Raw genomic sequence first — 27,122 nt, 5'->3', positions numbered from 1 at the left:
ACCGTACCTCTCCCGTTGGAAATATGTATTACTTGTAACACCTCCAGAATGGGAGGCTAATGGCCCACGAAATTGTTTGTCCTCCTGTGGATGGTTGACCTGACACTCGGAAACTCGGTGCTCTTGTTATACCAGGCCTTAGAAAGGGGCAATAGGGGCAGTAAGCGAGTGAGCCCTGTTACTCTGTGCATTCTTATAGAAAAAAAGGTTTTTTTAATCCCGCGAAATCGTATGCTTGGCAACATGGATAATAGTATATGGCGTTCTTCGGCTCTGGCTTAATCTTTCTGGGATATTGGGCAGTAGCATTTCCTTGTTGTACTTCAGAGCAGCCTCGACCGTATTTGGCAACTGCTGCAGCCACCATGCATAACGGCCACAGCCAGCGACAATTGCAACCAACGTACATTCAATTTCCATCCCACCCGGCTCTTCTCACATCACCTTAACTATATCTTATGAGCCTTCGCATCAACCGGCCTCCTGTGAGACTGAGATAAGCGCGAACCTTGACATTTATACATCTCAATTTCGTGGTCGGTATGGCCTCACCGCATCCACCGAAAGGAATTTCCGACCTCGATCGGTAGCCAAATACGTACACCAGAGAAGAAAGAACCGAAATCGTGGATGTTTGCATCACAGCAGTTGGGGAAGACCCGACAGGACCAATATCCAGAGGCGTGAGCACAATTCGTGGGTCAGTCGTACACGGAATATTGTTTCATTCGCCTCTTCCAAAAGGTCTAAACGTTACATTGTTCTGCAATTGCCCTGAACCGCAAATATTCCATGAATTAATGTCATTGCTTACTTGGGACGAGCACTCACTTTTCTGAAAATCATGTTTTACCACGTCTTGAAGACAAAAACCTTGATCTTGGAGACAGCGGGCGATCAAACTTATGTTCAAGTTAGTTTCTTGCAGGTCAATATTTGGGACGGAACCTCAGGTTTTTGCCTCTTCGAACACGCCAACATCGAAACCTTGAAGATGGAGTAGAAGTTTCACTTTCAACTTCCACCTAGAGCCAGACACTAAGTCCCTACACTCTCCAATTCGCTTTGCGAGAGAAAGATCCATTACATTTGCGCGTTAGCCGCTAGCTCACCACATAAAGCAATCTAACAAGACTGCGAAAATCCTCGATACAGTCTTTCACTTCTACCTTCGTATGTCAACACTTACTCAACAATCAACTACTCTTGTACTGGACTTGCGGAGGATATACAAGACTTCTTACAGAGGCCTCTTCTCTAAACCTCCCATTCTGATGCCATGAAAGAATCTCAATATACCACAATATTCTCGAACTATGAAGCGACATGCAACGAAACTTGCCCCCTCCAGATTCACTCAAGTCGTTCCCTTCAATACCCTAGACCATCGACACGATGTACAGTACTGTACAATAAACTTCCCCCTCCACACTTCACGTCCCACAGGATGCAAATTTCCAACCTCGCCCGAAGAATTCCCTTCCCTACCACCCACTCACTTAAGGAAACACAGATGAGAATTCGCCTTTGCCTCTCATCTTTTCCATCTCGAACTTCGGGCCAATAACGTGATCTGCAACAACCCCTTCGCTCTGCCACTCACCCACTTTCCGCCTATCTCATCTGAAGCTTTCTCGAGTGACCGACTTTTCGTCTCGGATTTCGGACAAGAAGACGATGTGCAGTAATGGCTTTGGAGTTGAGGGGAGATTCACTGTGGCGAAATGCAAGGGAGGGAGTGTGGTCTTGCTGTTGGTTTGGGATGCTAGCTATTTGTGGGGTGGGCGAGATATAGGGGTTGATGTTAGGAGAGGACTTGATCAGTTGGATCGAACCTTACGCGCCCTTCCTCCATGGGATCAATTGGAAACGTGACCCGCTTGATGTGCAACATAGAAACAGGTTGAACGAGCAGAACAAGATTGCGAAATGTAGGGGAAGAATAAACTCCAGGGGAGAAGAGAAGGTATATCATTGTGAAGCAAGTATTATTCGATTAGAACCTATGTACGACCTCATGTCAATCGGTATAGCATGGATCTTAGCAACACCAAGCAAGTCTCAAACATCCACCGGAAGCTACTAGCAAGTGCTGCCTCCCAGGCCATATACAATAACAGAGAAGGTTCATAGGCCGTCTGAAGCGGGCGGACCTTTATAGACTGCAGCCTGTTAGTACATTGCAGGGAAAATGTGGGCGGGGACTCACCTCTCTTAGCATAAATGAAGTACCACCCTGCAGCCATAGCCATGAAGCCCACAAGCACCACACTAGCATAGTTCATCGTGATAGACGTAACCGGCAGCGCGGTTGGCATGCTGAACAGCACGACTTCAAATGCAATCCAGGTGATAGCTATAACATTGACGATGGGTCCAATGACAGGTCCACAGTTCCATTTCGCCTGGTTGACTTCCACGCGCCTGTTCCAAAGCAGCGAGATGGCGATTGGGATAGCGTAGGAGATGGCGAGGGCCATGACGCCTACTGAGACAAACGCTAAGAAGGCGCTGGAGCTGCCGAGGTTGATGAGGCCGAGTAGCATTTGCACGACGGTGGTGAGGACGATTGCCCAGACGGGGACTCCGAGCTTCTTGTTCACGATGGCGAAGAGTTTGGCGCCTGGGATGGCATTGTCACGAGCGAATGCCCAGGTGCAGCGTGAGGCGGCGACTGTGATGCTGATGGAGCAGAACATTGTGACGCCGAGGACGAGGAAGGTTAGGCCGAGGCCACCGCCTGGGGTACCCATGACGATGTGGAAGATGTAAGGAATAGCCTGGGCGCTGGGAGCGAGGATGATGTCTTCCAGAGGTGGCATAGTTGCACAGATTGGGATGATGAAGAAGAGGCCTGCGATGCCGCCGACTGGAACACACAGAGACATGGCTCTGGGAACTTTGATGGCGGGGTCCGCAACTTCTTCGGCCATGGAGGAGATCATGCCGATGGCGGAGAAGGTGTATGCGGCTGGAAGGAGACCAATGAAGAAGGTGAAGCCTCCCCATCCCGAGAGGCTTGTGTCGTAGTGTCCTAGGGTGTAGGCTGCACTATGTCGGCCAACATCTGCCTTCGCCGAGAGCGCAACCAGGATGATGAAGATGGTGAGAGCAGTCCATCCAGCACAAATGGTATCCACCATAGGAAGCAGGCTGTTCCCGAAAGTACAGATCACAAAAGTGATAAGACAGATGGCGAAGAAGATGAGAAGCAGTTGCCAACTATTGGCTACGAAGTCTGGATGGTAAATGGAGACCGTAGCTGAGATCAGGGAGGCGAATCCGAAGTTCACAGAGAGCGTGATGGTCCAGTTCCCAATGAGCCAGATCCATCCCGTGATGAAGGAGAGCACCGTCTTGTTCGATTTGGCGATCTGGAAAGACCAATAGTACGGGCCTGCTGATGTCGGATAACGTGATGCAAGCTCACTGAGGGACAGAGCAACGCATTCGTCCAGGATCAAAACGACAATCCAGCCTACAAAGATCGAGAGCTGTCCTCCTCCGTAGATAGCACTGATAAACGGTCCACCCTCGCCGAAAGGGATTGCTGCAATCGCTAGAGTCTGGAAGAGGAGCGTGAAGAGAGATCGGTTTCGTCGGAGCTCGGGAGTATATCCCAATGCCGTCAAGCTGTCCAGGTCGTGCACATCCCCTTCTCCTCCACTGGGTTGCACATCGGGAGAAGCCTTCTCCGCATCGTTCAAGCTGGATCCCATGTTGAGAGATTTCGTTAGATAGGAAGTCGTATACAGCCTCTGATCCTCACAGCGGCGGGTGTCGACAGATGCAGTGCAGTCTCATCAATCCGACGATGCAGCTCGCTGTATAAGCAGCCCGAGAAGTTCGGATGTTCAGGAAGCCACTGAAGCCACAATCAAATCAACCGAAACAAAACACGTGACTGGTAGTACCGCCCAAACAAACAGGAACTCTCGTCGAAAAGCAGCTTCGATTTCCAGACTCGTCGCACTACAAACGTCCAGTCCAATTGCTCGCAGACAACGCACAGACAGGAGGGAGAACTATCAACAGGTGCAGACATTGATATGAGCAGACTCGTGGCCCTTAATACCTTATCAGGATGTGCTTTCCCCCGGGCCCTCGGCCAGTCCATTCTCGGCTGAGCAGATGTTGTCCTATCTACAGTTCCAGACGATGCGGGATGGCGTCCTTTGCTCCAGTACCGAGACTATGGGTGGCCCGCATGCAAGAAGCCATTCCCATTCTTCAGACTCGCTCACGGGTAGGTATCACGCATGTTTATCTTTGCTTCTTGGTGGCCAATCATCGCATTGCTCTTCCTATCAATGAACGGAGATGAACCCAAAGCTATGGAAACGATTGCCGTTTGTGGATTGCAGTTACAGAGTGAAATAGGACGCAGGGGAGGAGAGCTATGGTTGGCGATGTCTTGCGGGCGGACGGCAGGGTCCACACTCTGAAGTCGGCCGCGCTTGTCCTAAACCAGGCAATATTATGGACCACATTTTAGTCACGTGGTTCTGACCCTTGAGTGTAAAAAGTCGTGGGGAGGAGGGATGAGGAGAAGTGGAAAATGGCTAATTGTGATTGCTCGAAGATTGCGGAGAAAGGGAGAGAGGTATGTCCCGCAGTCATGAAACATTGCGGGAAGCACGGCTGGGGGAGTTTCTTGTTTTCGAGAAGATGAGATGAAACAAAGGCTTGGGGAAGTGGGCGTTTAGTGATATCGGAGGCCAATTTGATTCTCCTATCAGCAACGTATGGAGGTACTTTAGCGAGCCGAAGCATATCTACAAGAACGCCATTTGAATGCGGTTTTATAACTTCCTTGCCCTCACTCCAGCAGAATGCTTCCGTTCTTGAACGGATGATAGTCTCCTTCATGGTATTCATGGAATGACTCCTCCATCTCAGCAACATCCATGCCCGAAACGATGTCGCTGAACACAAAATGTTAGTTATCAAGAAGACATGAGGTAGCTAGAAATCACTTACTCGTCCTTGGCCAGCACTTCGAGTCCAGGAACACAGTCGATCAGCGCGAAGATGATATACGATCCAACGAAGGACCACGTGAAACCAATCATGGCTTCCAGCAGTTGAATACCAACCTGCTTAACGTTACCGTCGAAGAAGACACCACCATCGATGACTGTTGCTCCATCATAAGCAGCAACTTCCTTGCGAGCAAAGAGCCCCGTCGAAATAGTTGCGAGAATCCCACCAACGCAATGAATTGCAAAAGTATCCCCATTGTCAACCCATCTCCATCGTGCAGCGAACTTGGTGAACTTGATGCGCAAGGCCTGGCGACAGACGACAGCACTGCCGATTCCAAGAAAGAAGGCGGTGGGCATATCGATGAATCCAGCAGAAGGGGTGATCATGACCAACCCAGAGATGGCACCCATAAAGGTGGAGTCCAGCGACCACTTTCCAGTCTCGAAGTAGGCCATACATGCCCAAGTCAACGCCGCAGCCGAAGCACAAAGATTGGTAACACACAGCGCCATAACAGACTTGAAGTTCAAGCTGAGAGTAGTTCCTGCATCAAAAGCCAACCAGGCATTCCAGATGATGACTAGAGCAATTAGCTGAGACATGGAGTTGCCTGGTCTGTGGAGAGCGAGATGTGACGGTGTACGCTTATCAGACTTGCGAGACCGGAAGACGGGATAGGAGAGATAGATCGACAGGGCAGAAGCTGTGGCACCGCTGCAAATGTGCACTGGTGTTCCGCCTGCAAAGTCCAAGACGCCGAGGTTGGCGAGGAAGCCGGTTTCTGACCAGACCATATGGGCTAGAGGGCAGTATATGAACGATGACCAAAGCTATGTAGATTGTCAGTAAACTGTTTTGGAGGGAAGACGTCTCGAGGAGGCGTACGAAGATGAAAGGAATCAGCGGTAGCGCTCTCCCTCTTTCACAGGCCCCTCCAACAGCAATAGCACAGACCGTGGCTTCGAAGACCAGTTGGAATTCACTGAACAAGATCGCCGGTATGGTTCCAACGGGGTCAGACAGAACCCCTCTATGGAAGGCATACTTGAAGTCTCCAACGACACCGGAGCCATCTCCGTAGGCCAAGGAGTAGCCGATGATAAACCATTGGATGGAGCAGACGGAGATGACTAAGAGAGAGGGCATGAAGGAGGCCATGCCATTGCGGCGATGGCTGTAGCCGGAGTATGCAAGGCCAACCGCTGGGATGATTGGCCAGCAGAAGACGGTGCAGACGAGGACGAAGACCTGGAGTGTGTCAGTCTGTCAGATGTGTGAATTGCAAACCCCCCGCAGAGCTTCGCCCCAGCCTGCCTGTTATCCAGGCGACGTGTGGGGAAGTTTCGAACTTACTGTATCAGTCAAATCACATGCCTCCCATGCTTTAAGGACCGCCGTGGTCGCCATATTGAGAGTCAGAAGCCGTGGAGGAGGTGGGAGGAGATATCTCGAGTAGGAAAGGAAATGGGATGCTACGAGGATAAACAGCACAAAGGAGGTGAAATAAAAGGCCCTCGAACCAAAGTGAATTAGAGCTTAGAGCTCGAGCTTGAGCCTGGGGTCTGGCCCGTCGGTGCTTGTTCTTATCGAGGTGCAGGGTGGGAGGGTACTCGCGTGTGATTGGACCGCCCGGGTCCAAGCTTCCCAAAGAGGCAGCAAACTGGGACTGATAAGGTCTCACTCCCGCTTGCGCGAATGCGACGATCACGCCTCTGGCGGACGCTGCGGAGGCCGCCATGCGCTTGCAGGCAGCCAATGGCAGAGAGGCTAAGATTCCTTGGAGCATAGATTCCCATGTATCGTGAGTTTTGATGACAACAACTTAGCAAGGTTAAGTCTTCATCCGGGCATTAAGATGGCGACACGCACATGCCGCCAGAAATTTGCTGCAAGCCACTGCTGTCATCCCCTAAGTATTCGGACATAAGAGAGCTTTATAAACCTAACAGAAATCCGCCAGTGAAGCATGTCCTGTCTTCCTACAAGTTTTCTGGGCACAATTCCCTCTCCCCCTCCCACCCATCATCGACAATGAGGCATTATTCTCCACGACCCCGGACGCGGCTCGGCGATTCGGGTGTGATGCTGTCAGCAGCACATCGAAGATTTGAGGACCATGGATTGCCCTTGAGCATGGATATCAAGAGCTGTACAGCCGCGTGAGTGAATGGTGTTGTCGGAATCCGTCTCAACCTTCGATTTTACGGGAAACCTTATCCTCTCAAGTTCGAAGCTGGTAAGCCAATGGCAGGCCCTGGTCGAGGTCGACATTCGCGATAAAGATGGCGCCATGTTCCTGCTCATAAGACCGGACATTCCCACCTCCTTCCATCCATTCTCAGAACAAGCATGTCACGTTTGCGATCTCGTCGAAGTACATCCACCAATTCGCCTGTCTGCATGCGACGGAAGTGTCCAACTCGTCCCAACGCTTTTCGAGGAAGGACTCGAGCGATCGAAGAGCCTCGAACGACAAGTAGCTTGCTGTCTTGGCTATGCTCTTCCGGATTGCAAATCGCTGCGCACTGTCCAAGCTGTGTGATCCGACAATCAAGACGGGGAAGAGAATGCAATGGTGGAGCTTGTCGGTGAGATCATGCCCACCAATCACTGTCATGCACTCCGACACAGCCTGCTGAACGAGAGGGTGGTCCACATCAAGCGCACTGAGGGCTCTGTAGAGATACACAGAGGCTGTGAGTCGGTAGGTCGCGCAGAACGCCGCCCAAGCCTTCTGGTCCTTGGTTTGCCCAACCTCTTCCTGTCGAGTTGCTTGCTGCTCGAGAGCATTCTGGATCGAGAGAAGGATCCCGATGGGCGCCGTGCCTCTGAAATGGCGCACTTCGTGACCAAGTGTAGACAGCTGGGACAGGATGGCCATCGTCTCGAGGAAGTCGTCGTCCGATTTCACAGTTCCCCACCAAGGCTTGCAGTCCCCAAATTCAGGCCACGAGGATGCATCAAAGTAGGGATCGTCTCCAATCAGCATAGCGTGAGTGAGATCCATCGTCGCAAAAATCGACAGCATCAAAATCGGAAGCTCGTATTTCGCCTGAAATACGTGCCGCACGCCCTTCCATTGTTTGAGGATCGCCTTGCCCCCCATGAGGTGGTGATGCGTGGCGGAACTTTCGGTGATGGGTTCGATGATTCCATCGAGGATGCAGAGCAGCACATTGGCGGTGAAGAGAGCGTTGTTAGATTCGTCCGTTTGTATGCCCATCAGCTGCTTCCTAAACATCCTTAGCGCGTTGTTCCGGTCCTGGATCTTCGACAGCGAGAGCGCCTTTTCGTTCGCGCTTCGGTAGGTTGCGTGGGCATTTGCGACGGCAACAACAGACTGCAGGAGGACCGGATCTGCTGAGAGCAACTTCAGATCCACGCGCGGGACCGTGTTGGATAGGTTGAACCGCGGAAGCAGCTCGTTCTCAAAGTAGAGGATATGGTGATCGGCATTCTTCTGCAGAATAGGCGCTTGATACAAGGGAATCTTCTTCCCAGCCAGGCGGCCCCTCGAGGCCACACAGTCCGTCCATCGCAGCCTGACTTTGCCGTAGTCGCAGGGTCTTCCGATCTTCGTACACTTGTCACAGGCGGGGGAAGTCAGGTCGCAGATGACTCTGCGCTCTTTGCACCCCCAGCACGATCCCTCGACGGTTCGGATCCGGGGCGGCATAGCTTTGCGGGAGACATGAGCTGTGGGTCTCGCGGTCGGAATGTGAGGATATTTAGCAACCTTTAGGGAAGAGAGTGAACGGGCACAAAAAGCAAAGCTGGGGGGGGGGGGGGAAGGCGACGCTACGGGAGTATACAACCCGTGCAACCGCGTAACCGCACAACCCGCACCACCCAGCACATGGCCGAGCAGGGGGAGCCGAGAGCCGGCGTGCGGTGTGCAGCTTATCATCCACGGACAAGCCCGACATCTGGAGCATCCCTCTAATCCCTGCAAGTGTAGAAAAGGGCCAGCAAGGGACCCCACGTTTCATGCCCGTGACGGCGCTAGAAGGCGTGGGGGCGGCTTCCAGGCCTTCCACGCTCCACCCTTCCTGGTGTTCCAAAGCCTTCCAACGTCCGTCCATGAATCTGAGGAAAAGCCCCGTCCGCCCCCCTTTCCCCATGGCCAACCACACTCGCATCCCCTCCATCCAAACGACGTCAGCGCACTTGCACGCCCTACTCTGCACTCTGCACTGCACTCTGCGCTGCACTCTGCACTACCAGTAATCCACAGCTGAAACATTGCCGCGCCTCAGTTTCATTCTTCATATTAATAATATTACCTGCGTTCAGCTCGCTTAATACAGCCAAAATGCAAAATGTTGCACGCCCCGCGAAAGAAACTGCATCCCCAGATTGGTGGTCGCACTGGCCGTCTGGGGAGAGGCCCCCAGCCTTGGGTCATCTTCCCCATCCTAAAATAGGTCTGGGGCTTGGCGGATGCCGAGGCTGTGACCTGATTCATCAAGAGTTGGTTTTCGTGGTGTAAAGTGCGCACGCCCTCGGAGTCGGAGTCGGCACCAAGAGATCTCCCCTTTTACTTTGCGTCCGGTGCCTTGCAGACCGCTCTTTCGCGTATATATACTCTAAGCCTGACATGATTTCCGATGTCATTCTGTATCCGGCCATGTAAAGCTTGCCATGGTTTGCTGGGTTTCAAAACTGATGAGGTGGTGTGAGGCTGTGGTGGGTTGCACAAGGCTTGCGCCTTCCCGTTTCGGCGTCTGCAGCATCTTGCAGCACCACGCAGTATTTGTGAATCGTTAAATGGGCTTCCATCCCACAGCTCCTGTTTGGAAATCCCTCAGAAGCCATCAAGCCAACCGAGACATTGCAGGAACTGTAAAAAGGGGATTGCGCCCAGGCTCTGTGATGGCTGGCTGTCCTGTAGTGAAGCGTGTCACGACACGTGGTAGATAAGACGCGTACCCCGATTACAAAAACATTGCGATCGTAAGCTGGCTGTGTAATGGAGATGCTTTGGACACTTGGCAAAAGGGGCTTGGGTTGTGTTCAGCCTTCTCTACTCAGAGCATTCTTTTCGTGGTGGCAGTGAGGCTCGATAGCTGCACTGTGTGTCATCGATGATGCTATTCATAGTAAATCTCGAACACCACTTGGAGATTGGGGATGAAGATTGGGGGCAGTACTATTCTTTGCTCTGCTCTGGGTCTTTGGATTTGAATGAACTATGTCGTTGACTCTTGCCATGTCGTGCAAGCAAGCTTTGCCAAGCCGCTTCCTCAAAGTCTTCACAACGCCTCAAAGTCCCTTCCGTATTCAGAAATAGCAATCTCTGACAGCAAATATTCTCTTTGTAGGCTTCAACTCTTTCTTTGACACGCCGCATCCGCACCAACGCCCGGCCACCAACGCTCTCTTGTTCTGCCATTCTGCGTATGGCAATTGCCCGTGGTCAAGCCAACACTATGTCACATCTGCGGTCAATCACCTTCATCGATCCGGAGCAGTATCGAAGCCGACATTGAGACTCTCTTTTGACACAGCAAATTTCAATATCGTTGTTCTACAGCTACCTCGAACAATGTCGACTTCAACCCGATGTCCTAAACCCTCCCCTATAGCAATTCCATGTCGATGTCCCACATCCACCTCGAACAATATGCCAGACTCAATTACATTGTTCTCTACGAAGCTCGAACATTCAACTCCTACAGTCACATCGAATTCCCCCTCTTGCGGCGGGTCCTGCCTCTCCCTCTGCCATCCTGCCTCGACGTCGCCTCTACAGGCCACCGTACCCTTTGCTTGCCTCGACGCTCTTCCCAACCCCAACCTGGCAAAGCTCCCTCGCTTCTCAACACTCTGACGATGTTTTGGCACAACTCAGAAGAGGACTAGCTAGAAATTTTAATCTGTGATCGCGAATTAGCGTGTTGATCCGCCGCGTCTACTTAAAGTCGCGTTCTCGCGTCGCTTCGCGTCTTCTTTCTCCCTTATCTTTTCGTCTCCTCTCTGATGTCTCGCCGCATCTCTCTCTCTCTTCGGTCTGGTGCCCCTGGGGCCAGATCTCATGCGCCGGCTGTTCTTAGGAACAGTCGAGGGTATCAAGTCCCTCACCCTATTACTGACAATTTCGGGAATCCCGTCCACCGTTCTACTAGACCGGACCTTCCTATTTGTTCTCCTCCTCCTCCCCTTCGACCTAGACCTTCTTCTCCATTCTATATGTGTACCGATCCTTCCTCTCCCGCTCAATTCGACCACTCCTTGTTTCTCGGGTGTGGTGATATGAAGGGGGCGTACAGGGATGGGGTGGAGATGTTGGTTCAGGCGAAGCCTTCCATTGTGTTCTCTCCCAAATTTAGTCGTACTTTGGTTCGCAATGGCATAGTTGTGCCCTCGCGTAACCTCTGGCCCTTCCACAAGGTGGAAAGGGAGGGGTCGCCTTCCGCAGGAGAGTCGGAGAGCAGTATACTCTCTTCATCTACCTGCTCCAGCGAGATCTCTCAGTGGACCGAGATCAAGGATCCGTTCGCGAGGGAGCGGGGCGATACTCATACGTCTGACATTGATTCTGCTGATTTTTCTAGGACTCCCTCATTGTTGACCCTTTACACTGATAGTACAGTGGAGTTCAATGGGTCTTCATTTGAGGGAAGCCACTCCTCTGACCTAGTTCCGATCCTTTCTCCTTGCGTCCGTTTGTCCTTTTCGCCGGCAAGGTCTGGTTTTTCCCCTTCCCCTTCCCCTTCGCCAGTTAAATCTGGCTATGTGGCTCCTCCCCCTTCACCATTTCCTTCTGTTCGCCGGCGTCCCTCTGTCTCTGCTCTGCTTGCTACTTCTGTTTCTAGGTTCCGCCCTCGCGGACGGTTTTACAATCCTCGGTTCGACCCCCAGCATCCTCTCTTCGAACCACACCTCCTTCTTCCTGGACCGGCAGCGGCTCGTTCCCTCCCTCCGGTCCTGGATCAGGACGACAATTCCCTTCTGAAGCCGGATCTGGACTCGACCCTGGATTCTAACCCTTACTCTAGCTACCCCGTTCCCGGCGAATGGCCAGATGTCGACTCCGGTCCGGAGCCAGCTTCTGGACCTGTTGGTTGGCTCAAAGCGATCACCTCTCCCACCATGTGAGTTTCCCTTCTCCAAACCCTGAACTGATACTGACTCCGCGTCAGTGCACTCCTCGGAGCTGCAGTGGTTACTGGACTGTGCGCTGCACAATTTCTTCCATGGTAAAGCAAGTATCCCCTCTCATGTCTGCTAACTGCCTGCAGGGCGCTCAACAATGCTCTACCTTCCCGTGGTGTTGGGCGTCAGTACCCAGCGAAAGCTTGGGGAAGCCAACAGAGCAAACGACAGCTTCAGCTTGCAGATGAAAGGTTTGTGAACAATCTTCACATTGGCTCTGCTGACTTTTGAACTCCGGAGTCTTTCTAGTCTTAGACGCGAATCGATTGGGGTGTCGCTAGGGATTAGCACATTGGAATGAGCGGTTGAGGTTTGAGGGCTTGGCTTGGCATACAGATAGATACCTTCTCTTTCAATCAAATTCACTCTTCATATCTCTTCTTGACCTCTGTCTCGCGTCTTGTGATTGTGATTATGATTCCTTTTGTCTTGACAGCCCATGATTTTGTAGCGGATCCTCTCATCCGCAAAATTTCAACACGGCAATCCTTGCCAACCCCTCCCAAATATCTCTTAAATTAACTCGCCGGGCTGGGACAAACGCTTGCGCATTAGCTGCTGTAAGATTATTGTTACACCCGCGGATATCGCATGGGCGATTGTTGTGCTCGCGATCTTGCGCATCTGAGAGGGGATGCGGAGGCGAGAGGAGCGACGTGACTGATGCTGGCGTTGCAGAGGGAAAGGCGGGGTTGGAGAGGAGATCAGGAGACGTGGGGATGTGTGGTGGGAGAGATGGGCTGCGAGCAGGTTTGTGGAGAAGGAGGAGCGTGAGGGGAGGGGTGGAGAGGGGAATTGGTTAATGGTTTGTTGGAACTTGGGGAAAGAGAATGGGATGGGGATGGTGATGGGGAGGGAGGGGTGGTTGTGAAACGGATGGTTATTGTTGGGGAAGGGGAGATGGTCAGATGGGAGGGATGGGTCGTGCTGAGGGGTTCAGTATTCATGGTAGTCGCGTGCAGACGTCACTGGTGGCTCTTCGATTGTTTGGACGGCACGATATGGGGTATGATGGCATGTTTAGATGCGAGGAGGTGGATGAAGCCGCGTTTTTACCCGGGTTTTATAATTCTGAAGAGAACTAAGGCTACAATTCATTAGGACATGTGGTAAGTTGTCGTCAAAACTTTCTGAGTCTTCACTCACTGGCGTAATTGCCAGGCCGAGTTGCTCAAGGCGCGCGAGTCGAGAGTCATCTTGGTTTCAGGCAACTGGGATGGCATTCGGGTAACGAAAGTTGCAAGAGTTCGAACCCCTTCGTATCCAGTAATTTGTGGGGTCAGGGGATCCGGTTTTTTTTTTCGTTTTGATTTTTTGGTGTTCTTGGCAAGGAAGAGCATTTTTTGGGTTGAAGAGGAGTTTTGGAAGGCGACGGCGGCGGTGGGGAGTCAATAAACAGATTTATTTTGGTTAAGTGAGCTCGATTCAGGAGAAACGAGGACGAGACAGATATTGATAATTACTCCTATTATGCCTGGCTAAAAGAAAGGGACTGCCGCTTCAGTTATCGAATTAGAGCAAAGGAACTTTTTAAATTTTATATATCCTCTTGAACACTTTGTGCGAGAGCAAACAGGGGGGATGGTAGGTGTTGTTGATTGCGAGGTAGATACATGCAATTGTTCCTATATAGTCTTGAATAGACCAGGAGATGAGATTCCTGGTGTGGGTCTCAGTAGGGAAGCGAGTAGGAATGAGTTTGTTTCGAGCCCCACAAATATTTGCCCCTTTTCATTTGTTGACACCCCTTTTCGCTAACCTCAATTAGTTGAGAATGCCCGGTTTCCTTTTCACAACCCTCTTTAGCCATTCCGAGTAACTTTGGAGTATAAATAAAAGTCCGGGAAGCCCGAACGAGGAATCAGTAGTCTCCTAAAGAACGACCCTTCGAGTTTCGCCCTAAATGATTCACATTTGTGACGTGGCACGTGACCAAGCATCACCTCGCTAGAATTTCGAATATTTCGCCTTTAAAATTCTTTCCTCCAACCTCCTTCACCTTTTCCACACCACTGAAGACGGGTCCCCCAAAACACAGCTGCGCCCTCTCAATATTTGAGGGTGACGCGTCTCAGCTTCCAATCCTCCGAAATTGAGCTTCTTTCAATCAAATTTTCGAATTAAAGGAGTAATTCGACATGGATTCAGACAACTGGCGCGTCAAGCGTGACTCTTCCGAGGCCGCAGCCAAGGAACAGAGTCAAAGAAGCCCGTTTCAACGCGGTAACTGGAGTGCGAGAGGTCGGGGAGGTGGTTTTGAGCAGAGATCGAGTCCGAGAAGCTTCCAGCAGAGGCACCAAACACCGTCACGTGATGGGTTCAGAAAGCCAATCAATGACACTCAGGTGAGTCTCCTAAGAGATCTGAAGGCAAGGTGCTGACATATCTACAGGCAGAACAGGCCATTGATGAAGGCCGCCGGTTGTATGTCGGGAACATGCCGTACCAGGCGACGACCAAGGATGTTGAGAAGCTGTTCGAGGATGTTCTTGCTGGTGTCCAAGCCATCAACATTGCGGTCGACCCTATGACTGGACGGAATCCTTCTTATTGCTTCGTTGACTTCAAGACTAAGGAGATGGCTGAGCAGGTCATGGAAGAGTATGATGGCCGTGATTTTCAGCGTCGCCCGTTGAAGGTCAAGCCGGGTATCAGATCGGGTACCCTCACTCGTCGTGGTAAGAAGAATCCCGATCATTCAATTCCTTCTACAATTTTTGAGAGATAAGAGTTCCCCGGTGGTGTGATCCAAATTCCTCTCAAAGGAGTACATTTCTTGGGTTTCTCACTTCACTACAAATTCCTCATCAGCAGCCTCTTACAACAAATGCTAACGACAAGATTCTTTAGATTTGCGTCCTGAGAATAGTTTGGGCGACAACCCTTTCATGAAAGATCGCTGGAACCGTCTCGATGCATCAGAAGACTATCACATAGCTGCAGATGAAGGTCGGAGGCTCTACATTGGCGGACTCCCAAGGTTCGAGAACGATGAGGACACCAATAAGCAGATTCGCTCCTTATTCGACGGTTTCGGCGTTGAGCTAGTTAGCAAACTAAAATCGCCACATGATGCCATGAAAGAGAAGCCTGGCAATCATAACTACTGCTTCGTCGATCTTGCTTCTGCTAGTGATGCTGAGCCAGCCATCAAGGGCTTAGACGGGAATGAAATGTGGGGTTGGCATATCAAAGTCAATCATTCGACCGGTGTGTCTGGCAAGATCGGAGAGAGACGACGACTATTCGTTGGTGGCCTGCCTGAGTTTGCTGACCAAGGAGCTACTGAGGCTGGTGTCAAGGAGTTATTTGAGGGGTTTGAGGTCTCGAAAGTCAGCAAACTGTTCTTGCCTCGTGAAACGAGTGAGGAGCGAGAAGGACATCACTGCTATTGTTTTATCGAACTGGCTGACGATAGCCAAATTGACAAGGCAATATTGGAGTTGGACTGGAAGGAGAAGTGGGAGGGAAAGGTTCGTGTCAAGCCAGCTACCTCAAACCCCAAAGGTTATCAAAGAACTGGACTTGGTGGATGGGGCATGAGGAAGGAATGAGAACGGGACGAGTTTGAGATTATTCCTTCATTAAGAAATAGACTAGCGACGACCTGGAGGTGACCTAGAATAGCGGGTAGATGAGAGATGTGCCGGATTCTGCTCCTGTGCTTCTCATGCCCATTAGAGCTTCTCAGGACCAAGCCGGGCCAGCATCTCTGCTTTAGAAATGATACCAGAATGTGACTCAAGTGAAGCCAATGTGCCATCAATTTCGGTGATATAATAAATTGTCTTTTTATATATTAGGTTTAATTAAGAGATTAGGTGATAGGAATTCATAATACGAATTGATGATATTATTATTTCCTGTCGTTTATTTGTAAAAAAAAATGGGTCTTTGATTACCTCTCTGCCTCGCCAGACGTCCTGAACAAGCACCAAGAACTGGTTCTTTTTTCTTGGTACTTTCATCCACATACATTTCTCAGATCCTTTGGATTCTTCAGAGAGTATCCCAAATGGATCAGGATCTTCTTCCCATCAGGGGCTCATAAAGTCACACTCTCGAAAAGGCGTTGACTGTCACGTGCCCCTTAGGCTAATTTCGCTTGGCAGGGCGGGCCAAAGGCTTTCCATCTCCTGAATTTCTTCATCTTCGTCCCCAAATTTATGCGTCAATCGTCCACATCCATCAACAAGACTGATATCGTCGCTCGCATCATCTGGGACATCCCCAAGCAGCCCACTACCGCCGCCGATGGTCTCCAAACCTGCTCATCATGCCAAATGCCGATGTCAACGAAAGCACAACGAGGCAATATTATGCTCCGCTTGTGGCTGCCGATGATGATCAGACTCCTGTCGGCCCCAAATGCGCACCAGTTCACCACCTTGAATTCTGCTACCGCACGGCAGCTCGATATCGCAGGCCAAGCTTCCCCAAGACCCGCATTCCTAGCCAATCACTGACACCAAAGCAACCAGCACATAGTCAACGTCGATGCTTCTTATCTGCTCCTATCATGGCCACGACAGTTCACAACTTGACCTCCCTTTGATGTAGATATAGCCCTGTTCCAACCCTGGTTCGGAGGCGGGTATATTTGTGGCGTTCGCCCTCATTGTGGCAATGACAGGTCAAACCGACTTGTTTTACCGCTCCAATCTCCAACCCCGCCGTCCAGCAAAAGGTGTCTTTGGATACAGCTGCCATCCAATGAAATCTAGTAAAGCAAGGATATGTGCAGACGTCCACTTAAATCTCTTCTACCATTGCAACACTCCTGCGGCCCAGGCCACCATCGACTTATCGGATGAATCCATCGAATCACGAGGTTCACATGCACTCGCCCTCGTGATTCGTTCGATGTCCGGAAAACTGCACTGCGACAGAGCTGTTGCCTTTGGATCAAGTATGCCGGCTGGTAATCGACAGTTTCGACTCCGACTATTCGGATATGTATTCGTTCTGTCATATCTTCTGTCACCATTTTCGCGGAGTGGTCACAGTTGTTTTAAAAGGGGCATGGACGAGCATTCCCTGGCCAATCATTTCCATGTGCTGTGCAAATGACTTCTGGAAGGCACTTGCCTTGCAGTGGTCCGCACATGGCCTGCTCCAAATGACCAATCAACCCTTTGGCAAGCTCCAATCCTTCAAGGAATACCACAGCCTGGTCCCTTAAAACTTTAAACAGACCTCACGTCTTCTACCGAATTGACACTTGACAGGTCACACCTTGTCGACGCACATATTGTGGTAGCAGCGCTTGATCGAGGCACGTCGACCCTCACTTGCAGAGGATTTGCTGCACAGCGTATGCATTTGCTAATATCTATTGGGTGCGCAAATGATTACAGGGTGCGAGTTGGGGAGATAGTATCTCGAAAAGGCAAGGCGGACGAGGCGACCAGGCTAGTAGATACTGTCTACACATGAACTGGGCGTCGAGCGACATTGCATGCACAGCGGCAGGTGACACCACCTGTCGACTGCAGGAAGGAGAAATATAAGATGGCGTTGCCCTCCTCGAGAAAGTTCTCCAGGGAAGGGAATAATCGATCAAACTCTGACATCAGGTAACCAATCGCTTTGTAAGTGGTTCGTAACACGAAATCGACATTGCTCTGCTCACGACCTCCGAACTTTCGAATGGCCGCTAATATGTCTGCAGGAAAATTGGGCCCCCCTGATTCGTCGGACGCTCCACCCACTCCACTGGAAGCAAGAAGCGTTCACACCACTAGGATTATCGAATCACATCTCACTTGGGTCGCAAAGCAAAACCGGCACCGGCAAAATTCGCGCTTTCTGATGGAGAGTCCGCCTCCAGATATAGGCGTGGGCGCTGCAGAGCCTCATCTCCCCGATTTTTTCTCTCGTCAAGGCTTTTTCTGTCCACGGGCAAGATCATTTCCTGCCCTGGAATCTCCGGCATTTGCTGTCTTTTCCGAGCACGTCTCGTCCCCAAACAAGAAGAACGCCACTCCCCAATTCCCGGCCCAGCATCCCGTGCGATCATTGCAGCGATGCTTTGCGCACCACTCGCGCAGCGTGGGGACGTGGCCCCTGTTCTCGGCCCGACACCGTTATGGTGGATATTCGAGCTATCCCAACCTTCCGCCTGGATGAGGGATTGAGATGAGAAGGCCGGTGTGGCAAAGTTGTCACCTGCGTCCACAGAGACGACGTGGTGGTGGTTTTGCCTGTGGGGGACCGATCAGCCATACATCTAGTGATGGGTTGGGTGTGCAGCTCCTGTAAGGTCGCCTCGTTTGCAGGCGGGTGGCCAGACCGGTCTCGTGGCTTGTGCCAGCATTGCATCCTTCCCTTTCACTCAATTGATCCAGCAACCAGGAGCGGAGCAATCGATCGATCCTTATCCGTCTGCCCGGGGTGCGGAACATAGGGATCAAATACGCATCGTATCGCTCGCCTGAAATGGCAAGGTGCCACCAAGATACACGGGCCGAGGACATGCTTCATTATTCAACCTACACTCCTCTATGTCGTCCTCACCAAGTCTCTCGGGGGTTTTGCGACGAGTCTGAGTTTGTTCATTGCAGATCATCACCTTTCGGGTGCCATTTTCTTGTCACTATTTACAAACCACGATGCCAACCCAACGTGCATGGAGAAAGCATGCTGCCGCATCCTCGGGCTGGGATCACCTCTCGGGCTATCCTCAAAACCCAATCATATGTTGTCACAAGACCCATTTCCACAACGTTCGCACTCCTGCGAGATGATCATGTCGCTTGCGGTCGCTTTGGAGCGGGAGATGTCCCATATCAGACCAGACCAGCTGTCAGATCTTCTCTTCTCGATGCGAGACTTGTTCTGGAACCACCCTTTGATCAAAACAACATTTTAGCATTGTGAGGCTTTACATTATCACTTTTCCTGTTCACTCCCTGCGACATGCCTAGGCACGGAAAACATAGAAAACATGCTCATGTAGGTTGATCTCGCTAGTACGTCCACTAGCACTCGTCTGAACGCCCAATAGAAATCCTCGGGAGGACATTCCTCGTCGAAGAGGGCCCCATCCACTACCACCACCTCCTCTTCCTCCGAACAAGAGTACTCGGAGCCAGAAGCTGAAAACACACCCATCCAGGTGACGCCAAGTTTTCTGTTCTCTGTCAATCGCCAGGAGCTTAACGAGGATCCCGAGGAAGGAGGCATCCCTCCCAATCAACAAATTGACCCGAACACTCTTCTCTGGTCCCCACCAGCGTATCGCGCTGGGTTTGGTCAACAGCGCCCAGGCACCATGTACCGCTGGCATGATGGTCAGGTCAGTCGAGCCACGGATGCACCGAACGGCGCCGGTCTCACCCTATTCAAAGCCGTAACTATGTTTTACTGCAATCCTTTCAACCAATTTGTTGTCACCGATGGCGATGTCAGATTTAGGGATTTACCAGGTTCTCCGGCTCCTCAGGATCGATGGTACCCCCTCTGCTTCCACCACTTGGATAAAGTCTCGTACTTGGACTTCGCAGGCGAATATACTTATCTTGCTGGCAATAAGGCCGGATTCATCCGTGGACTTGGGCTTGATTCTTATAAAAATCAAGAAGATAATGCGCCACGGGCAGGAGGTCTGGCTGGCAACCTGGCTATGCTCATTGGTTTGATAGCGTTCTCTTGCAGAACCGGAGATCTTGATAGAGTTCTCATCGACGACAAGGCTTGGCGCTACCATGAATGGAGGGGACATGATCGACGCCATGGTCGTAAGTCTAGCCGTGAAGATACCGCCAGTTGTCCCTGTGCTAATTAATGGCAGGGCGCGATGCAAGAGGCTTATTCGTCACGGTCTATCTAGACCCTCGAAACCCAGACGGCTCCACAGATCTGGTGCTACGCGAAATTGAATACCGTAAAGGCGCTCTCCTGTCTTGATCAGCACGCAAAGCCCCAAATGCTGTTTGAAGGTTGACCGGCTCCTCTACCTTCACTTCTAGACGAAGAGCAAGTCTTGCTTTCTACCATATACGTTATCGGGGATCTGCGAAACCAAAATGCCTAGCCCCAACGAATCTCCTTTCGATCATACATACGTTTCGAAGATAATGATTTTCGGTCTGGAGTCTGATGACGACCTGTTGGTTTGTTTTTCAATCCTGGGCTGTTGACGCTTAAGTGCTATCCGCCCATCAGATTAGCTGTCACTTCTTTGCTGCTGGTCATATATCTGTTATGTTGCTTTTGAGTTTTAACTTGTCGGCTTTGGTTCAAGCAGGCAGACTTGGGGCGTACGTGATGTCGTCCTATGTTGAGTAACATCACGATCACGATACTGCATGTTTTAGCATGCTTCCGCTTTCATTGTAGGATATAACATCTAACGAAGTTGTTTTTGCAAGAAGAAAACTTACACAGACTTTCTCGTTACTATTTATATGAAGTGAGAGATGTTTGATGCGTCTTGTATCAAAGAAAGCTGGTACATCTAGCTGAGAACTATTCGACTATCAGGGCGCTCAATTTCATTCGATTGCCCTTGAAAACATCTGCCGGCCAGCCTTGGTAGGTTTTCCCATCATCTGCAGTATCGCCACTCATAATAAGTGTGTGTTCGAGTAGGCAGGTATCCTCTCCCATCTCAGCACCAGACAGAAGTCTTGATCCCGACCTTAGAACCGAGCGACTTCCAACACTCAACCGGTTCAAAGAGAAATACCCACGTGAATTGATATGCGAGACTAAACTCGCATCGTCAATGGCTACCCGATCACCTAGCTCCAACAAGTCTGGCTCCGTAATGATCACGCTCAATTCCCCCCCTGCAAACAACGCACAATCTTTGCCAATCTTCGCTCCCAAAGCGCGAAAGTAGAGCACCGCATAATGAGTCCCAGTGAGCATACGCAGGACACCAATATCGCCTAGGGATTCTTTAATTATGGTCTCTATTGTGAGTAAGACCTGCCACCGTTGGCAGTAGCTGCTTCTGTCCCAGTCGTACGAGCCGGGCTGTCGACGGCCGAGGAGCGCCCATTTAGCTGCTATAGTGACAAACATGGAAACCAAACACTGGAGGGGGATGACCACAGAGCTGAATGCGATGGCATAGCCATAGATTATGAATGGGCGTTGTGGGCCAGGATTCAGTAAGCTCGAATGCTTGTTCATCATAGAGATGGCAATCGATAAAAGAGGACCAATGTCCCAGAATACCTTGACGAGGATTAGAAGACTGGTACAGTAGAGAAATATTGTCGTTTGGTTGAACACGAAATAGGGAGCTTTATGATAATAAAATGCTCGTCCGAAAGGGGTGGACGGCAGCTCGGTCTCCGGAGATGCATTGAGGAGGCGATCAGTTTCAAGCTCCTGAATCGGATCAAGAGTGCTCTCTGATGTGGAGTAGGAGAGAGAAGATCGAGACTCGATTCTGGGGGCTTCCTGATCCTCATAATGATCATTCAAAGTCCACCTCTTACTCTGGTTGGGGGTTTTCGTCAGGGAAACGGGTCCACCGTCCCTGTTCCCCAGCCAAACTGTGTCTGCAGCATAAGTTTGGTGGCGTTTCGCGAGTGCTCCACTTCCAAGCAGTGTATTCTTTCCAATTGTGGATCCAGGCGACAAGATGACACGGTCCCCAACCATGGCTCCATCTTGGATCTCAACAGGAGCTGACCCTAAACTATCACTTGTGACCACAAAAGACCTTGAACCGAAGACGACGTCATTCCCGACAGTTATAAGGTTGAAATCCTGAATCTCTGGGCCCTGTCCAGGCCAATAAATGTTCTTTCCTACTTTCCCCCCAAGTGCTCTGATAGCCATGGAGGTGAACTCATAATGAAGACCAAAGAGCCGGGTAATGCGTTTGAGATCACCTCTCGGTACTAATATTTCCATGAGATTTCTCCTGAATATGTCTGTTTGGGTTCTATCCTCTGCGGAGTGAGGAGAAGCACTCCCAATGACGCTGTCTATTAATATCCTGATACCAACCAAAGCAGCAAACCAAAAGAAAGGTCCGACAATGTTGTCAAGAGTTAGAGTAAGGTAGCGGAAAGCAATTCGTCGTGGACTGGCCCACCAGGTAATAATATTCTTGACACTGTCGCTCATCACTGAAGGTTGTTTTGTCGCCATGCCGTAGTAGCCAACCATCCAAGGGATAGATGAGAGGAATAACACGAGGATCTTTGCCAAATAGATCACCAGAACACTCAAGAGAGTAGGGAATTCCGGGACCAGTCCATTGATGGAACCGTGGGAGTCATCGAGAGGATTTATTTCATGTGATGCTGAATTCGGTCCAATGAAAGTGTCGTCAGGTAAGACTGAACCTGGAGAAACAAGTGACTTCAACCCGATACGAGCGTTCTTGCCGATTACTATTCTTCCCAGGAACATAGAAGAATTCCTCTCGCATGCGAATGGTCTGCAAATACATCCGTCCAAAAGCACATTGTCTCCAATGTCGAGCAGATCGTACTCTCCGAGAACAGCCCCAGGGCTGATGGTTACGTTTCCCCCAATCTTGGCTCCAAGCAACCGGTAGTACAGAACCCTTGTGTATTCGGAATAACCGAATACTCCCTGCCATTGGACTCCATTTTAGTCAAGCTTTCTCGGAGGGATTTTGGAAGGAAGAGACGTACCTCATTGCAAATCATTAAGACCTTCTGGACGAGCCACCATCTCATATGATAAGGTCCCCACATGGGATAAAGTCCCTCCTTGTAACGGCCAATTACTATCCACTTGAATAGGATACCGAAAATAGGCGACGCAATCTCCACCGACAAGCGAGAAATTGCTAATGCAGCCATGAGGCAAGCATACCGAGCGGCAACATGGGGACTGTTCCGAACGGCCCTAAGTGCAACCAGTACATGAATTAATATCGTCCATCGTAGAGCCATCTTGAGGGGGTAAAATAACGTGATAGGGAGGAGTTGAAGAAGCAGCACGATCGGGTTTGTGGAGCTGTACGTCTTCCCAGATCCGATCTCTGAATTCGCTTTGTCCCACTTCTCGTCTGGATCTCCATCTTGAACAACCAACAATCTTTCTGCAAGTTTCGTCAAATCTCGAACCTTGCTTGATCTAAACAGTTGCTCGACTGGAACACGAATTTGGAGATTCCGCCTTAGCAAGGAGAGTAATCTTCCTGCGCTCAAGCTGTCCCCACCAATGTCGAAGAAATCAGTCTCGGGAGAAATCTCGTCAATTGGGAATTGAAGAACTTCTGCAATCGCTTGTCGAATTTTCAGTTCTGTTCCTGAGCTCGACGTTCTAGGCCGTGGTTCATTGTTCGTGAGCATTCTCGTAAGCTCTTGCTCATCGATCGTGTCGGCATCCTCCATTGGGAAAGGTGTCTGGAGACAGGTGATCTTTGAAGGAATGAGATAACCGTCAAGATCTCGACGGAGAACAGAGTACAGAGCTTCTTCGAGGCTTTGGGGTAATCTTCCAATTGAGATTGTGCGTGGAGCTACAACTAACTCGAAAAGGCCAGTGTGCTGCTGCACACAAACAAATACTTCGAACTCGGCTCCCAAGTTTCCTAGAACTTTGCTTAACAAGACATCCGCGTCAAGCGGGCAATTTGATTTCTGGATCTCTGTCTCTAAAGAAGTGTTCGGTGGTGGACAAACAGCATCAAAATGCCGTTGTGCCAGAGTCGTGTCATCGTTGATGGGAGAAAGGCTTAGCCTTTCTCCAAGCTTTATACGTAAGAGCTTGCCGTTCTGAGTTGGAAGAGCATCCATGTAGACGAGAACAACCGGCCATTTGGACGAATGCAAAGAAGTCTTCAAAGCCTCCTGCAAGACACGAAGATCTGGCCTTGGTTTCCCGGAATTCGTGACGAGGACCACTCCAACGACTTCTTGCAGGACATCACGTGGAGCCGAGAATGCTAGAACCTTATTCACGAGTCCATACAGCGGCGAGCTCGAGTCCTGTGAGGCAAAGGAGATCGCTTCTTCGATTTCCAGAGGAGATATAAGCTCTCCTCCACGATTGATCACCTCCTTCTGTCTTCCGGTCAGAAAAAGGTAATTGTCTGCATCGAAATACCCTACATCCCCGGTGTCAAACCAGCCTCCTGGCAAGAGGGTCTTTCGGAGAACTCCGTTATCCTCAAGGTAACCTCCAAAGGTGGGACCGCCCCGGACACATATCCTCCCAATCTCATTTCTCCTCACGGGCTTGGCGTCATGATCCAAGATTTTGATTTCAGGTCCACAGGCAAACCCAACTGTTCCTGGGAGCTCGAGGTTATAATCCAGAGGCGGGGCTGAAATCGGCATGCACTCAGTCATACCATAACTTGGAAGAACGACGCAGCGGAAAATTTCCTTGAGATGTTGTGCAAGAGTTGGAAGAAGTGAGGCCGCAGCGTTACAAATAAGTCTAAGGCGACATCTCTTGATTGCCTCTGCTCGCAAAGAAGCTTCGGTCAGAATGCCAGAATGCATAGCGGGCGAACCATAGTACCAAGTTCCAATGCCTTTCTCCAATAAATCCCAAAAGGTATTGGGGTCGAAGGCGGAACAGAGCACCGTAGCTCCTCCGGAAAGAACTGGTGCGAACAAATTTCGAACGATGCCGCCACTAATTCAATTAACTAGGATCAAAAAAGGTCAAAAAAGTAGAAACCTACACATGGTTCAGTGGCATCATGTTAATGCAAGTGTCTTCACTTTTCAATCCCCAGGAGTCGATGACACAGGAAGTTCCAATCACCAGCGAGAGCACAGAAATTGGAACAACCTTCTTCATGCCACTTGTCCCACTTGTCAGAAGGATAAATGCAAAGTCGTCTCCAAAGTTTGGCTCAGGTTTTCCCACACTAGACCCTCTTATTGGTTCGCCGACTCGTCGCACAGAGAAGGTCGAGTTCAAATCCTCCTCCGCAACAAGGATGTCGATACCTGCTGCAGTCACCCACGGCTCTCTCAAACCTAGTGTCACCACGTCTGATTCAAGAACCATGATGGCGTTTACCTTTGTGATCATGACATCCCTCTGGAACTGTTCAGCGCCGCCAGACACATTGATTGGCATGGCAGTATAGTACGCCGAAACTGCTAAGGATGCCAGGCCGAGAAGATATCCATTTAGGAGAGCCAAGGCCACCACTGGTTTTCGATTCATTGAGTATACGGCGTCTAGTGGCAGACAGAAATTTTGAATGAATATATACAATCGATGGTACGTGATTGCTTTACCGCCATCGATGTCGGTAAGGGCCAGTGTTTGCTGAGTTGGCAACAAGGACAATAGCGAACCCACTGATTTTTGGACTTGCCTCCGTAAGGTATCCGCAAGGGCCATGCCGTTGGTGTCCGAGCTTAACTTTGCGGCTTCTGGCAAAGTACGCCATATCTCCAAATAGCAGCGGAGGATGTCAATTGGTCGTGGTCCGTCAAATTTGGACAGCAACAAGAAGAAGCACATCGAAGGAAGGTAAGTATTCTCCCCAGTGGTCGGTATGGAGTCAAAAGCCTCCAAGAATCTTTCTGGTGAGGATCCAGGGTAACGACGAAGAGATGATTCCAAATGGTCAGCCCAAAGGAAGAACGATATTCGCTCTTTTGGAGAGAGATGCCCATCATGGTCTTCGCTTGTGAACGCCGAGCAGCGGAAGTTGTTTTTGTTTTGAGACATTGCGAGGCTATTTGGAAGGAATAACGGCAAAAGAGGTTTGCTGCGAGCATTAGAGATGTGTAGAGAGGAGGCCCTCATGATTTTGGAGTCAGTCACAGACGCAACCAATTCACAGTTCCCATCATGGAACATCAGTTTGGCAGCAGCGACACGAGGAACTATTAGGCCCCGTCGTTTTCGCGAATTTTATGAACCTGGGTGGGCCCATTGACGAATTTCTAAAATTTGGCGAATTACTGTCCCCCCCAGTGGGTCAAAACGAGAGTCATTAATTAATCGGTCTAAAGCGAGGGGCCCGATTTGCTAATGAAAAATCTTATTTTTAAAATATTATATAACTTCCTAATAAAGAATAAGAGCAAAAGTTTAATTAAATAAAAAGAATAAATATATATAAGAGACTTAAATAATTTTTTCTTAGATTAAATTTTATTAAAGATATAAAAATTAATACAATTTTATATTTTAAAAAACTATTTTATAATTAAAATCATTTAAAGTTGTAATAAAGGATTTTTAGCTAAGATTACTTATTTAATATAAATAATTAAACCATCTCTAATAAATCCTATTAATAGGATTCTAATATTTTACAATTTTAAAAATATTTTGATACTTTAAAAGTTTGCTTGTACCTTGTTTCCCTTCGCATCTTCCCTTCGTCCAGTGAGACATTACTAGCGTAGGCAGGGGGCTCTCGCTTGGCTGGCGGGGCATAAAATTATATGGCTTCAGGAATTTTATTGGGTGCCACAGCTGTGGCTGATACGCTAGTAATGTCTTATTGGACGAAGGGATACACCGGAGTTCGCTTAAATAGGCTATCAAGCAATCAGGGCGTACAATTGCACCCCGATTGATTAGTCGCTCGCATTGACAAACCGGGGGGAACAGTACTTGTTCGTTTTCCTAGATTTGCCAAATCGATTTCGTGAGATATTACCCCATTCGATTTGGATTTAACAAAACGCTAATTTCGTGAAATAGGGCCGATTTTCTACATACGAAAAACGGCCGAGTGCTCTATTTCGCGTATTTGACGAAACACCTATTTCACCAAATCCGTGAAGTCACATTTCGCGAGATTTAATTTCGCCAAACTACAAAAACGAACCGGGCCTTAATAGCTTAAACAACCTACCAGACAGGATCAACGTATTTGATTACAAGTTAGGAAGGGATTTGTACCTTATTTGCTGCTTGTAACTCTACAAGCAGATCAGCCTTCAAGGGGTTCAAGGGGTTCAAGTGAGTCAGCCAGCATCACAGTCTCGCACGGAGTGACGATCGTAATAGGAGGAAATTGATTCGAATCAATCTTAAGCTGCCTAGCTATGGTG

The 27,122-nt window shown here is 49.9% G+C and overlaps 8 protein-coding genes across 8 annotated transcripts; 4 read left to right on the top strand and 4 right to left on the bottom strand.

The window, feature by feature from the left end:
- Window positions 1-2,127: 2,127 nt before the first annotated feature.
- On the bottom strand, window positions 2,128-3,719 carry K444DRAFT_542199 (amino acid transporter; the record flags this gene model as incomplete). Its single annotated transcript, XM_024875860.1, has 2 exons — window positions 2,128-2,162; window positions 2,210-3,719. 2 exons carry the CDS (start codon window positions 3,717-3,719, stop codon window positions 2,128-2,130), a joined length of 1,545 nt encoding a protein of 514 aa, XP_024729889.1.
- A 1,100-nt stretch (window positions 3,720-4,819) lies between these two features.
- Window positions 4,820-6,393, bottom strand: K444DRAFT_542881 (Rh-like protein/ammonium transporter; the record flags this gene model as incomplete). The annotated part of the gene is made up of 4 exons (XM_024875915.1): window positions 4,820-4,925; window positions 4,981-5,816; window positions 5,872-6,234; window positions 6,340-6,393. 4 exons carry the CDS (start codon window positions 6,391-6,393, stop codon window positions 4,820-4,822), a joined length of 1,359 nt encoding a protein of 452 aa, XP_024729888.1.
- A 931-nt stretch (window positions 6,394-7,324) lies between these two features.
- K444DRAFT_542314 (uncharacterized protein) lies at window positions 7,325-8,662 on the bottom strand (the record flags this gene model as incomplete). The annotated part of the gene is made up of 1 exon (XM_024875871.1): window positions 7,325-8,662. The coding sequence occupies one exon, from the start codon at window positions 8,660-8,662 to the stop codon at window positions 7,325-7,327; it is 1,338 nt and encodes a 445-aa protein (XP_024729887.1).
- A 2,513-nt stretch (window positions 8,663-11,175) lies between these two features.
- On the top strand, window positions 11,176-12,442 carry K444DRAFT_704532 (uncharacterized protein; the record flags this gene model as incomplete). The annotated part of the gene is made up of 5 exons (XM_024888087.1): window positions 11,176-11,672; window positions 11,802-12,080; window positions 12,129-12,185; window positions 12,228-12,332; window positions 12,397-12,442. The coding sequence occupies 5 exons, from the start codon at window positions 11,176-11,178 to the stop codon at window positions 12,440-12,442; spliced, it is 984 nt and encodes a 327-aa protein (XP_024729886.1).
- A 1,698-nt stretch (window positions 12,443-14,140) lies between these two features.
- On the top strand, window positions 14,141-15,902 carry K444DRAFT_572534 (uncharacterized protein). Its single transcript, XM_024877358.1, has 3 exons — window positions 14,141-14,486; window positions 14,534-14,819; window positions 14,992-15,902. The coding sequence occupies exons 1-3, from the start codon at window positions 14,280-14,282 to the stop codon at window positions 15,693-15,695; spliced, it is 1,197 nt and encodes a 398-aa protein (XP_024729885.1). The 5' UTR covers window positions 14,141-14,279; the 3' UTR covers window positions 15,696-15,902.
- A 1,598-nt stretch (window positions 15,903-17,500) lies between these two features.
- K444DRAFT_195421 (uncharacterized protein) lies at window positions 17,501-18,424 on the top strand. Its single transcript, XM_024870971.1, has one exon. The coding sequence runs from the start codon at window positions 17,791-17,793 to the stop codon at window positions 18,268-18,270; it is 480 nt and encodes a 159-aa protein (XP_024729884.1). The 5' UTR covers window positions 17,501-17,790; the 3' UTR covers window positions 18,271-18,424.
- Window positions 18,425-18,838: 414 nt separating this feature from the next.
- K444DRAFT_195407 (uncharacterized protein) lies at window positions 18,839-20,330 on the top strand. The gene is made up of 3 exons (XM_024870970.1): window positions 18,839-19,095; window positions 19,148-19,880; window positions 19,934-20,330. The coding sequence occupies exons 1-3, from the start codon at window positions 19,060-19,062 to the stop codon at window positions 20,047-20,049; spliced, it is 885 nt and encodes a 294-aa protein (XP_024729883.1). The 5' UTR covers window positions 18,839-19,059; the 3' UTR covers window positions 20,050-20,330.
- A 280-nt stretch (window positions 20,331-20,610) lies between these two features.
- K444DRAFT_600330 (acetyl-CoA synthetase-like protein) lies at window positions 20,611-25,572 on the bottom strand (the record flags this gene model as incomplete). The annotated part of the gene is made up of 3 exons (XM_024878614.1): window positions 20,611-22,704; window positions 22,767-24,726; window positions 24,776-25,572. 3 exons carry the CDS (start codon window positions 25,570-25,572, stop codon window positions 20,611-20,613), a joined length of 4,851 nt encoding a protein of 1,616 aa, XP_024729882.1.
- Window positions 25,573-27,122: the final 1,550 nt, after the last annotated feature.

Source organism: Hyaloscypha bicolor (assembly GCF_002865645.1).
Source record: "Hyaloscypha bicolor E unplaced genomic scaffold K444scaffold_165, whole genome shotgun sequence".
Taxonomy (NCBI): Eukaryota; Fungi; Ascomycota; class Leotiomycetes; order Helotiales; family Hyaloscyphaceae; genus Hyaloscypha; species Hyaloscypha bicolor.
Note: the sequence above shows the minus strand (reverse complement) of the source record. Positions and strands in the feature narration are given on the sequence as shown.